Source organism: Schistocerca nitens, chromosome 3 (assembly GCF_023898315.1).
Source record: "Schistocerca nitens isolate TAMUIC-IGC-003100 chromosome 3, iqSchNite1.1, whole genome shotgun sequence".
Lineage (NCBI taxonomy): Eukaryota > Metazoa > Arthropoda > Insecta > Orthoptera > Acrididae > Schistocerca > Schistocerca nitens.
Window position 1 is genome coordinate 607,563,829 of NC_064616.1, and position 14,198 is coordinate 607,578,026.

General features: G+C 40.2%; 1 protein-coding gene across 1 annotated transcript in view; it reads left to right on the forward strand.

Moving 5' to 3' along the window:
* LOC126248543 (dual specificity protein phosphatase CDC14C-like) overlaps positions 1–14,198 on the forward strand; it is a 206,727-nt gene that overhangs the window by 46,563 nt on the left and 145,966 nt on the right. Inside the window, exon 4 of the mRNA XM_049949604.1 lies at positions 10,579–10,671. Within this exon, the coding sequence (XP_049805561.1) occupies positions 10,579–10,671 (93 nt within the window). The remainder of the gene's footprint in view (positions 1–10,578; positions 10,672–14,198) is intronic.

The window sequence follows — 14,198 nt, forward strand, 5'->3', positions numbered from 1 at the left end:
CCCTGGACCGGTCCCGTCAGTCAGTGGTGTTTGTGTGGACCCCAGCACACGTCGGCATCCCAGGCAACGAACTTGCCGACAGGCTGGCCAAACAGGCTACGCGGAAACCACTTCTGGAGATGGGCATCTCTGTACCTGACATGTGTTCTCACTTATGCTGCAGGGTTTTTCGGATTTGGGAGATGGAATGTCATAACAGTACGCACAACAACCTGCGTGTCATTAAGGAGACTATGAATGTGTGGAAGTCTTCCACGCGGGCCTCTTGCAGGGAATCAGTTGTCCTCTGCCGGCTCCGCATTGGCCACGCTTGGGCGACCCACTGTTACCTCCTGCGCCGTGAAGACCCACCTCAGTGTCGGTGCGGGGCCTGGTTGTCAGTGGCCTATATTCTGGTGCACTGACCCACTTAGACTGCCCAGCAATGAAATCTTGGGTTACCGGACTCGTTGCCGCTCATTTTATCTGACAACGCCTCATTGGCTGATTTAGTTTTACATTTTATTCGTGAGAGTGGGTTTTATCATTTGATCGAAGTTTTAGCACATGTCCTTTGTCCTTCTGTGTCCTCTACCCTAGTGCTTTTAGGGTATAGGTTTCAGTGTGTTGCAGAGTTGTTGGCTTTTCCTTTTTATTCTTGTGGTCGGCCAGCCACTGTTATCTGCTTTCTTGTTTCACTCTCTTCTGTTTCTAGTGTGTCTGTGTTGTTTTCTTGTCCTCTTTTGTTCTGTTTAATGTTCATTCTGTTTAATTCTCACACTTGTGGCATTGTTTTATTAGGAACAAGGGACCGATGACCTCGTAGTTTGGTCTCTTCTTCCCTCTTCTAAACCAACCAACCAACCATCGTCAGGGTCATCCCTTCAATTGCAGAAACCTGGGCGAGAGTCCACACAATAACTTGTGTAGTGGTGGAGTGCATGCAGATGATACATGGATAATTGGGCAATGCATCGACCACCACCAACCACACAGAATTATGGAAGGGACCCAAAAAGTCAATGTGAATGCAGTCCCACAGATAATTTGACGTGGATTATGGAGCGGAAGTTCATGGTGCAGTCGCCTGTTGCTTTGCAAACTGTTGACGCTTGCGATCTTCTCAGTAGCTGAATCACTGTTGGGCAAGTAGACAAAACACCATACTGGGACTTTCAAGCAGGCTATACCCCAGTGACCATGGTGTAAGAGTGCAAAGATGTAAGCCCACAGGACCGGAAGGATGATGACGCAGGGATCATGAAAGACAGTGCTGAGGAGTGAGGCACCATTGACTACTGCCAGCCGATGACAGAAGGAGTAAATATTTATGGGGCAGACTAGACTCTTTATTGAGCAGCTGCTCTGGCCAACCATTGCACACTAAATGAACTTCCCGGGTGGCCTTCGCCATGCAATAGGCTGTTATCATAAATCCATCTACTACAAGCTGCAGGTGGTCATTGGACTGGAAACGGACAACTTTGGCTTTGTTGAAGACCAGTTCAGTTCCCATGGGCAAGTGGGACAAAGCATCCACATTAGCTTGCTGTGTGGGTGATCTGTAATGAATCTCATAGTGATATCCGTGCCGTCCTGTTGAGAAGCTGTGACCAGAGGCCAGAAAGTGCCACAAATGGCTTATGGTTGATGATGAGATGGAATGTGTTGCCTTAGAGGAAAACATGAAACTAATGGACAGTGTACGTGGTGGCCAAGGTTTCCTTTTCTGTCTGAGAATAATTGCGTTGAGCAGCTGTCAACATCTTGGAGGCATATGTGATAGGCTGTTCAGAGCTATCAGCATTTCTTTAACACGAAAAAGCCCCAGCCCTTTATTGGGAGGCATCTGTGGCCAAAACAAACTGTTTACCTGTTGTGAAGGTACCAAGGCACATTGATAACTTGAGCAGCAACTTGATGTGAGTGAACACACTGTCACAATCCACTGGCCAAACGAAAGTAACACCTTTTTCGTGTAAGTTGTGTAATGGGGTGAATGATACTCGCTGTGTTTGGGAGAAACTTTACCAAGAAACAATTGACTTTCCTTCAGGTTCTGCAATTTAAGTAGGTTGTCAGTAGCAGCTACTTGGTGCTACATGGATTTGATGCTGTCCTTTGCAACAAAGTGGCTGAAATATTCTATTGCCGTCTGAAAAAAATTTGACTTCTGAAAATTGTACTTAAAGTCTATCTCTTGCAATTCAGTGAACAGAATCCGAGATGCAATTCAGTGAACAGAATCCGAGAGTTAACAAGATGTTCCTGCTGTGTTGAACCTGTGATGATATCATTGATATAATTTGCACAGCACAGAGCACTTTGTGTTAACTGTACTATAAATCTGTGGAAAATGGCAGGAGCACTTGATGTTGAAACAGCAGGCTTGTATAATGGTACAACCTGAAGATAGTGTTGATGACCATAGTGTACTGGTAAGTGAAATCCAGGTAAAGCTGCAGGTACGCTTCTGCTAAATTGATGTTGCTGAATTTGCTGCATAACATGGAATGTTCTGGGAATGCTGACCTCATGGATGTGCAGAGATTTAACACTAGGAATCTCTGTAAACTCTATGTCCACGACAGGGGATTGGTTGTGTGGGCACCCGTGGCAAACATTTGCCACATGACCATGTTCATGGCAAGCCACGCAGTGTGCGTACCAGTGCGGACAGTGACAATGGGCGTGAACATGGCAACAGTCAGGGCACAAGGGAAACCTGCGTCAAATGGGGACAAATACAACAACACAATGTCCAAGATTTTCTCAAACTTCAGATGCAGCGTGTGACACTTCGAATGCCTGAGCGATATCCTGTACCATTGTGACTGTAGGATCTTCTAGATGCAAAGCATCATGACGTACCTCTCTGTCTGGAGCAGAATGTATAATGTCGTTGCATTTCAGAGTGTCGACATAGGACTGTTTGCAGTAATCACAAATAAGTTGGCACTTCTTACTTAAACCTCAGAGGTTGGCTACCCATGCTTGATAGGACTGGCCTGTTTCTTTTGATGAAACTCCATACAGAAGCCACAATGTGGGTTGCTTAAGATAATAAGCACTGAGCAACTCTTACATTTCAGAAAATGACAGTACTGCTGGATCCTTGAACGGAACAAGCTTTCAAAGCAAATAAAATACTTTGGGCTCAGTCCAAGACAGTAAATAAGATTTTTGCAAAGACAGAGTTTCTACTTGAAATTCTGCAAAATATTGCTGCAAACACTGCACGTACAAGTCCCAGTCTTCCATTGCTTCTTGGAACAGAGGAAAAGCAGGGTGTGTGGTTGGGCGAACACTGGGTAGTTGCGGACATCTTGTGGTACTTTGCAAATATGTAACCAACTGATGAAGCAAAATTTAACTGCTGTTGAAATAACTCAACTAATGCTGTATCTGCTGCACTTTTTGAACACGTGTAGAAACAAACAACCTCATCATCAAAAACTGTGGTATCTACAGTTCCTTATTGTAACAATCAATACACAAAATACAACAATGGTGAGCAGAGCACCAGAATCGCACAAGCGCATGAAATCATTAACAGAAGAATTGCAGACCAGGCTGAGTTTGTAACATGCATTATTCATCATTGAATATCACAGAACTGTCGTAGTCTGTGAATTGAACATTCTGTAAGCATGGCAAGGCCGCACTGGTGGCGTGACACTTGGGCCACTTAGCCAGCAGTGGCCTGTCAGCAAGTGAAGCAGGTGCTCTTGGTTCGCCTTCTTGCCAACGGTGCTAAATGCTAATTCTGCAGTCATGACAGCAGAGTACGTGGCTGCACTGCCATATCATTTCTGACTGACTGTAATTCACTTGAGCTTTGTTCAAAATTTTTGCCATAATCTTGTGTGATGCTGGGTGTTGCCAACTTTGTTTGATGAATCTTCTCCAATGCCATATGAGGAAGTGTCGACTGCCAGTACTATGGGTTTCTTCAGATTGAACTGTATAAGAGAATTTTGACTAAGCAAAGGCATCCTTTAACAGCTGAAAAGATTGTTTGCATTTAAGAAGAATATTTTTAGACCTGAGGCAATGCACTCTTGCCACAATTTGAGCTGGGTACAGGATAAATCTTACCTAGTAATTAATTTTCCTAATAACTGCTTGTAATTCCAGAATATTTTCTTAAGAGAAGGTTATCTTCGGATGGCCTCTAAATATTCAGAAGTGCGGCATGAGCCCTGAGCATCAGTAATATGCCCCAAATATTCAGTTTCTGTGTTAAAGAAAGAGCATTTTGGCAGATTACATTTCAACCCTGCACCTGTGAAAAAGGCATTCAAAATTACCAAGATGTCCTTCTGGTGTTTTTCCGAACACTATTATATTTTCCTAATAATTATAACACGGTGAGACCTTGTCAGTTGTTTTAAAAATGTTGAAACAGAGTAGGAGCTGAGGCTATTCTAAAGGGAAGGCACTGATACTAAAACAACTCTTCTTGCGTATTAATTACCATAAATTTCTTTGTTTTATTCTTAAGAGAAAGTTGCAGGTAAGCATCTGCTAAACCTGTTTTTGAGAAAAATCTTCCTCCTGCTAATCTGTCCATTAATTCATTGGTACATGGTAGTGGGAATGAATCTATCACTGTTTAAGCATTTACAGGGCTTTGAAATTTGCACAGAGTCCAGTTTCGTGTTTACTGTCCTTGTGATTACTACAGGAGATGCCCATTTTCTTGCTGAAATGCTTTCAAGGCACCAGTTTCTTCCAGTCATTTCAGTTCAGTGGGTGCCTCATTTCAAATAGTGCAGGGTACTGCTTGTACTCTGTAAAATTTAGGTTTTCCATTACTTTTAAACATAATATACACTTTGAAATCCTTTGCGTACCCCAGTGTACTGTCATGCGAAAACTGAGTACTGACTGCATATACATTATCTAGAATATGCAGACTGAACATATTGAATCCTTTGATTCCAAATAAATTTGGACTAGGGCTCAATTGCACTATAATGAATATCACTGCATTGGCTATATTTTTGTTTTTTTCTTATAGTGTACATGTCCCGAGAACAGAAATTCTTTTGCCATTGTAAGTCATGAAATGGGCATCCTAACTGTTCATAAGTTTGCTGATTGAGTAAAGTAACTGAAGCCACAGTATCTAGCCAAAATTTCACATTTTGGTTGAGTATTTGTAATGTAAAGAACAATTTGCGGCTGTTCCTTTGAATCTGAAGGGCTGTATTCTGCCCTGAGATGTTTACACTTTGAATCTTGATGGAGGCTGTCTAGGGAAAGCTGATGTGACCTTTCAGCAACGAGGTTTTGCTGTGTGCTTTTAAGCTTGCGCTTCATGTGATTTCACTTAGGTTTGGAGTGAGCCCTGCTAGAAGGAGCACCTTTGAATTCCATTTGTGAAACAGTATTAATTCCCGTTTTCTGCTGGTGAGGTCTGTGTGGAATGGAATACGCTTTACAGTTTTCCTGTAAGCACATTCGCTGTGTGTGTCTCATTTTATGTCAGTGTCAGCATTCAGCTTGGCAGAAAAAGCTATGTTCAAATGTTTACTGCTGTATGTGATGAGGTGCTGTGCACATGACTTTGGATTGTGAGGGTGGTTGTGCTGGCTCAGTCATGCTGTGAATTACTTATACTTGCTGCACTGGGCAACTTGAACAGTTCGTGACTTGCAATCCCATATAGAATGCTTGGCGTTCACAGCTGGAACTATGGGTACATGAAGATCTAACTCTACGAAGTCTTGTACTTCCAGAGTTTGTCACTTGAAGGACGTCGCTCAGACAGGGATTTTGACAATTTAAGATTTCCACTTGAATTCTATTGTGTGCTATATTCTGGGCACTATCATTATGAATATTTCACCCAGAAATGAAGCTCCACAAATATTGTAATTACTTCATGTACACTGTTCAGGTGTTTGATTATTTCCCTCTCTGAAGTTATGAGAGATGTTTACGAAATAGCTTGTTTTACCAATTAACCTCCAGATGGTGGTATTGTCTTGAAGTTGCCGTGGCCCACGATTCGCATGATGTTTCAGTTTTGTGTTGACTGTAGCAGAGGACACATGGCAGCCCCTTGTGACTTGCACCTCTGTTGCATTTTATTTTAATTCCGACTATCTGACACTGTCAGGTATGACCGCAGCTTTCATATTTTTTGGTACGTTATGCTGTAACAATTAGTTTTAATTTTGTCCGAAGAAGGTGTCCCTCGTGACACCGAAACCTAGGTCACAAATTAATTGTGTTCGCGACTGAGGGCTGTGTTTTTCAAATTTTGTATTATACAACAGTCGCTGATTGACAGCCATGTTAAAAACCTCCACAAATACAGTTAAATTTGCAATTTCTTGTCATGCCAGTAAGTTCTGCTATCCATTCTCTGTAGGACTGGTTAGATTGTTCACCCTTTCTGAAACATGTATCTGAAATTCACAAGATTCATTTAATTTTCTCACTAGAGTGTCTGAGTGGGCTACTACTTGAGGAAACAGTTTTCTGCATAGTCTAAAGATTCCTACACTGGCCCAAATAAGAAAAATGAACAGCGAGATTTGGCGTGAGTGTTATGTACTGAGAATTGCTGCTCAAGCTGCTTCTAATATTTGGACCATTTTCCCACTTTGGCATTGAATGGATGAAATAGTGGAGGCAGCACTGAATCTTTGTAATTCTGAGCTTCATTTGTTGTTTTCTGAGCTGCATGCTGATTTTGTTGTTCTTGTAACAAATGTTTACTCTTTCAAATATGATGCTCCATTCTGAAAGGAAAAGGATAAGAAAAACCTTTTTCCTCCTCCTGAAAGAGAAGAAAATTGACAGTTTCTGTGAGTAATTTCTGATAAAAAAATCTGTATTAGTGCAGGCCTTGTGTTCTGTTAAGCCAGCTTGTAGTAATTTAGTTACCTCCAGGTATCTCTCAACCCCAATGATGTCTCAATCCAATCTTCATCACCAGAGATATCTGTTGTGTTTGCATTTGTAGGTGGCAGATGAGGTAGATATTTCAGTGTTTGCGGTGCTGCCATCGATGGCAGTCCTCCGAGGCTTGACGTGTCTTCTCTGTGACTTCTGCCAGATCTCTGCATTCGCCAACTCATAAAGGGGCACAGAAGGATACAATATGCTCTATTGTGAGTGTGGCCATTTATGGTGACATTTGTCTTCATATGTAATGCTGTCCATTGGTCTTGTGGCAAGTGATGGAGAATATGGAGCGTGCAGTGTGAAGTACGGTCAGTGTGAATGCTGCAAAGCTCACACTGCTTGGTGCTGACACTGAATGCTCGTGTTCTATATATCCATGATGTTAATCATTTATGCACACTTACCCTAGCTAAACACAGACTAGTACTGAGACTTTCATACACTCTTGTCTGCTTTACCATCGGAACAACATGTGCAATCCCTTCTCTCTTACAGTAACACTTTAGTCTGAACAACACAGCAGAAACAAGTGTTACCGTTGGAGCAAAAGCCTTTCTGTCTTACTCAATCACACAACCACATTTTATAATTATTTTTCATAACTTTAGAGAGGTAGTACAGTGGTATGACGAGGTAGTACAGCGGTATGACACTGGTCTATTATTCAGGAGAACAGTAGTTCTAACGCCTGTTCGGCCATCCAGTTCTAGGTGTAGAATAATTTCCTTAAATGCCGGGATGGATCATTTGAAAGGGCAGAACTGATATCCTTCCCAATCTGATGATGTGTATCACCCCTAAAGGCCTCATTGCCAACTGGATGTACTCCGTAATTTCCTTTTTTTCTGTTTCATAATGAGGACCCAACTTTGGAATGATTTCATTCACAATACCAGAGAACTAAGTCACATCTTTCGCTTTATGAGGCAGTAAATGACTTGTCTCCTAAAACAACAATAATGTCTGCCCCTGCTTTTGCGTGCACACTGTATGCTATTGTAAGTGATAGCCCTCCTTTCAGTATAGGTCCTTCTCATACCTCAAAGTCCCTAACTGGGAGAGCCTAACTTCATTTCTGTTTCATACAACTGACCATGTCATAATGTCTTACTTTTATACCTATACTCATGTTTGTATTAACATTTATGACTACTGTTATTATTATTATTATTATTATTGTTATTATTATTATTATTATTATTCACAACGGAGATTACATTGTTGGGCACAGTCAAATCCATTCCAGGTTACTTCCAGCTTCCTCAGGAGTTGACCTGGTCACTTGAGTGACTGTACAGTTCTTTACTTAAAATTCGGTTGGACACAAAAAGTACTCTCTCTTTTTTTTCCGCTTTGTTAACTATGCCCTGGGATTCCTGATAGAATGTGCTTAAGGTTAGATGGTGTTGATCCTAGGGCAACAATGATAACTGACATGACATCAGTTTTTACGTTGCCAACCTTGTTGCTCAGATTCTTCTATTTCAATTTTTTCTGAGCAACCTTGTCATTAATGTTGCTATCACATGAGACTGATACTTCGAATAAGAGTCCTAATCTTTTATCTGCCTGACATACAACGATGTCAAGTGTGTTAGCTGTAACTGGTTGGTTGGTATGTATTGGTCATACCGGACAGTGTTACATACAGCTGTCGTGTCTGTGTTTGGTGTGTGGTCATACTACTTATTGGAGAGACGTGCTACTCCTAGACTTCTGCATATTTTCTGCTGAGGCTATGGGCATACCTTTTTCCTGTTCTTAGGGTTTTCATTCTTCTCCGATATAGGACTGTCTGATATTAAGTGGTGATATTATTATTATTATTATTATTATTATGTAAGTGTATTGTTGTACCAAACATCATAAATTATTTTGTTGGCAGTGAAAGTTCTTGAATTGTTTCTGCCTTTGATATAAGCATAACATTATCCAGTTAAACACAAATGCAAAAAGAGTACTGTATGTGTAAAAATTTGGCCCAATTTAAGAGCATGCCTGAAGAGCCTAATTTGAACAGGTTAACCGTCTCAGCGCCAAGCCCGTAGATTCTATGGCTCGCGCTTCTTTCCAAAAGCACCAAGCCCATAGGTTCTATGGGCCAGCATCTTTTGTTGATTAAAAATCACTGCGTTTCTTTTTTTTTCCACCTCTGACTATCGATATACAATGTTTATATAGTTTTTTTATTTGTTGCACTGATAGATTGCGTGAATATGTGTCTTGATTTCGTTGGTTACAAGTCATTGTTGTCACCTGTGTTTTGAGCACATTATTGGTATTCTGTGAAAGAGAAGTGGCATGCCATGATTTATCTGATGAAGAAATTGCCGATTTGCTGAATTTTGGAAACGTTTCAATGCTGTAGGTAGCGAAGATAATTCGGATTACACAGGTTGAAGGCGACCGCAGTACGATGAGTTCAGGCACAGAACTGTAAAATGGTGGCAGAAACTTCCTCCCCCCCCTCCTCCCTTCTCTGGGAGTACTGAATGCATTTTGGTTACACACTTCATTTCAGACCAAGATAATGGCAATAACCGATTTCATTACCAGTCGTGCCATCTGCTCCAAATAAACAAAACAGATTTGTAGGCTGACTTACACAGACTTTTCCTTCCACATTTACCACCCACAAGCAAAAAATATTCCTCCCACATGTTATGTTTGTTCTTCAGAATCAAAGAAAGGAAGTGGGAAAGCATCTTGCAAGGAGACATGTTATCCATGCGAACAGTGCTGTGTGGCGTTCTGTATAGAAAGCTGTTTTCAAATATTTCATACGAAAATGCAGTATAGATCTATGTAGAAAGTGCTATTGTATTTAAATACAATATTAAACACTGAACATAATTTATTCATGAACTCATTGACTCTACCTACATGAATGATGACTCTTTTAATTTTACAAAAACAATGTCGTGCATAATAATATAATGTGCCAATGTTAACCATGCAGGATTCTGTTCATCATTGCATATTAAAGAAGACCAACTGAGCTGAAAAGTGTGTTAATTTTGTATTTGTAGGTTTGATATTTTCCAAGATATAAATTTTTGAACACAGCTAACACTGCCTGGATTCTGCTGACATGCACAAGTATTGGGTCAGTACTGAGAATGTTAAGTAAATGTAGTAGTGGGAAGTGTTCAGTCACAATGTTGTCCTGAAAGAGACCACTTGCCATAGTATTAAAAATATATGAATTTTTTTATAACACATTGGTACACCCAGGGAACTGTTTTTGGGACTCTCCTTGTATCAGTGTTATATAATATACAAAAGGGCCACTCGGCTGTTATGTCTACCTGTTATGAATTGTGTTTTCATGTTAAGTTCATCTTATTGATTGTACAGATCTAAATACCACTATAAATGTTTTAGAAAATGTATGTAAGCCTCAAGCTTCCTGTAATTTGGCATATAGAGGGATGTGTTCATTATCATAATTATTTTCAAGATAAATTTTCATTGTAAAACATGTTTCCAGAGGAAAACTGTTTTTTGTATTCCAACAATAGCTTGTGAAAACTGAATCATGTTTTGATAGTAATATGTACTATGTTTGGTTGTATAAAAAATGTGTTGATCCTTTACCTGTGTCACTGAAACACTGATACTAATGGAAACTCATAAAACTCTTAATACAGTTGATAATTTTAATTTTTTTTCCCTCAGTCATTTTCTCTGGCAAAGAAGAAGATTGTTCATTACACAACAATGGATGTCCAAAAGCGTGTCAATGCTGCCTTCTTAATTGCATCATATGCGGTATGTATAATGTCTTCCATACTTTCACATTTCCTGACAATAAAAGTAAAAAATTATGATAGTTTAAAATTGAATTTTCTCTAATAATGAGTGAGACAAAAATAAGTCTCTGCTTCAGTTGTGTGTTAACTGACCAGCTGTTGGCATCAATTTTACAAAAATTTGTAACTAAATATGCCATGCTTGTATAATATATTATGGTATTATTGGCTCTTCTCTTGTCCTTTGATTTTTTCTAAATGTAAGACAATAGTTGTTGCAGACAGCAGCATAATTGTGGTGGTTCTGTAATGTTTGTTAGTGAACATGTTACTTAAAAGAAATCTCTTATTTAATTAACTGTACATCAGAGAAGGAACAATTGAAATGGTGGTTTGTTGTGCTCCATGGTAATGGAAAAAAATGAGACAAATAACACACAATTATTAACCTGAAATCTAAATATCACAAACATTAACAAAACACTGCTTTAAGATGAGTGTACCTTTTTATATTATTAAAATTTCCCTAAAATAAATTGCTGTGCTGCAACACAAACAACAGACCACATCAAGCATGGCTGACTTAGAAGTCGTATCCCATGCTGACAGTAGCTTCTGTTATCTGGCAATGTCTTGAACAACGATGCAGAGATTGTTTGTTACTCATTCTCCTAATATTTTTTTATGTTTCTTGCTCACCAGAGTAACTAATGACCGATTTTGCAAGTCGGCAAAAAATATTAAGAATTACGTCCATTATAGTAACTTAGATTTTCATTATGCTGAACACTTTCGGCATTTGTTGAGGTTTTATGATTGTTACTGCTCTGCCACAAAAATTCAGATGTCTTTAAAAGATTGCCACTAATAATGCTAGACAAACTTCCAGTCTGATTAGGGTTAGAGAGAGTTGACATGATCTGAAACTCCTTTATAAAGCAACACTAGAGTTTTCAAGGAAAATACTGCCAAGTTAACGACACATTTAACACACAAACTATAGATTTTAGGAATCAAGTTAACAGAAAATCGTAGAGTGGTCTGACATTGTTTTAAACATCTTTGGAAAACTGACTAGTATCGTAAAGTTGCTGGTAGATGAAGAATGGACCATTAAGCACTAGTCATGAAGGTAAAATATAGATGTATGGAAACTGCAGAGTCACAGTGTATGTCCTATAATGAGTGGTCTCTCAGATCATAATGTTCAAATGCTGATGTTAAATATCATAGTGCTTGACATTGAATGGCCGCTGGACCTGATGGGATACCAGTTCGATTTTACACAGAGTATGCGAAGGAACTTGCCCCCCTTCTTGCAGCGGTGTACGGTAGGTCTCTAGAAGAGCGTAGCGTTCCAAAGGATTGGAAAAGGGCACAGGTCATCCCCGTTTTCAAGAAGGGACATCGAACAGATGTGCAGAACTATAGACCTATATCTCTCACGTCGATCAGTTGTAGAATTTTGGAACACGTATTATGTTCAATGACTTTTCTGGAGACTAGAAATCTACTCTGTAGAAATCAGCATGGGTTTCGAAAAAGACGGTCGTGTGAAACCCAGCTCGCGCTATTCGTCCACGAGACTCAGAGGGCCATAGACACAGGTTCACAGGTAGATGCCGTGTTTCTTGACTTCTGCAAGGCGTTCGATACAGTTCCCCACAGTCGTTTAATGAAAAAAGTAAGAGCATATGGCCTATCAGACCAATTGTTTGATTGGATTGAAGAGTTCCTAGATAACAGAACGCAACATGTCATTCTCAATGGAGAGAAGTCTTCCGAAGTAAGAGTGATTTCAGGTGTGCCGCAGGGGAGTGTCATAGGACCGTTGCTGTTCACAATATACATAAATGACCTTGTGGATGACATCGGAAGTTCACTGAGGCTTTTTGCAGATGATGCTGTGGTGTATCGAGAGGTTGTAACAATGGAAAATTGTGCTGAAATGCAGGAGGATCTGCACCGAATTGACGCATGGTGCAGGGAATGGCAATTGAATCTCAATGTAGACAAGTGTAATGTGCTGCGAATACATAGAAAGATAGTTCCCTTATCATTTAGCTACAAAATAGCAGGTCAGCAACTGGAAGCAGTTAATTCCATAAATTATCTGGGAGTACGCATTAGGAGTGATTTAAAATGGAATGATCATATAAAGTTGATCGTCGGTAAAGCAGATGCCAGACTGAGATTCATTGGAAGAATCCTAAGGAAATGCAATCCGAAAACAAAGGAAGTAGGTTACAGTACACTTGTTCGCCCACTGCTTGAATACTGCTCAGCAGTGTGGGATCCGTACCAGATAGGGTTAATAGAAGAGATAGAGAAGGTCCAACGGAGAGCAGCGCACTTCGTTACAGGATCATTTAGTAATCGCGAAAGTGATAGATAAACTCCAGTTGAAGACTCTGCAGGAGAGACGCTCGGTAGCTCGGTACGGGCTTTTGTTGAAGTTTCGAGAACATGCCTTCACCGAGGAGTCAAGCAGTATATTGCTCCCTCCTACGTATATCTCGCGAAGAGACCATGAGGATAAAATCAGAGAGATTAGAGCCCACACAGAAGCATACCGACAATCCTTTTTTCCACGAACAACACAAGACTGGAATAGAAGGGAGAACCGATAGAGGTACTCAGGGTACCCTCCGCCACACGCCGTCAGGTGGCTTGCTGAGTATGGATGTAGATGTAGAATGGAAAACTACAATGGTAATAAATGAAAAATGAATTGAGGAATTCAAGAAGTATTGTGGAGATGACTTGGGAACTGAAATGGGAATCCCTGGAGGGAAGGTGACATTCTTTTCGAGGAACACTATTGAGTAAATTTAGAGATCCAGAATTTGAAGCTGATTTTAGAATGATTGTACTGCCACCAACATTTGTTTTTTGTAAGGACCATGAAAATGATATGAGAAATTAGGGCTCATAACACACACACACACACACACACACACACACACACACACACACACAGTCTCTGGTTGCCAAGGGCAAGTCTGGCATTGACAGCCAGAGACTGTGTGTGTGTGTGTGTGTGTGTGTGTGTGTGTGTGTGTGTGTGTGTGTGTACATTATCCAAATCTGATGAAGGCCTGTTTGGCCGAAAGCTTTGTTTGACGGTCTTTTTGTTGTGCCTGCCTGCAACTCAGCATCTGTGCTATATGGTGAGTAGCAATTGTTCTTGTCGTAATAGTGTCATTATAATTTATCCTGTATCATAGTCAGAGGCTGCATGGAAAAAACGTTGTCCTACCCAATTAACCTGTGAAATAATAAAAATCATTTGACTCAGAACTAACTGATAGCTCCAAAACTACAGATTCGTTAAATAACTTTTCTCTGCAGATTCTTTTGGTCTGAGCATTTATCATAATATGACACTGAAGTTTAACGATATAAATGATAACAAAGCTGCACTGAAGCGCGAAAGAAACTGGTATGGGCACGCATATTCAAATACAGTGATATGTAAACGGACAGAATACAGCGCTGCTCGGCAATCCCTATATAAGACAACAAGTGTCTGGCGCAGTTGTCAGA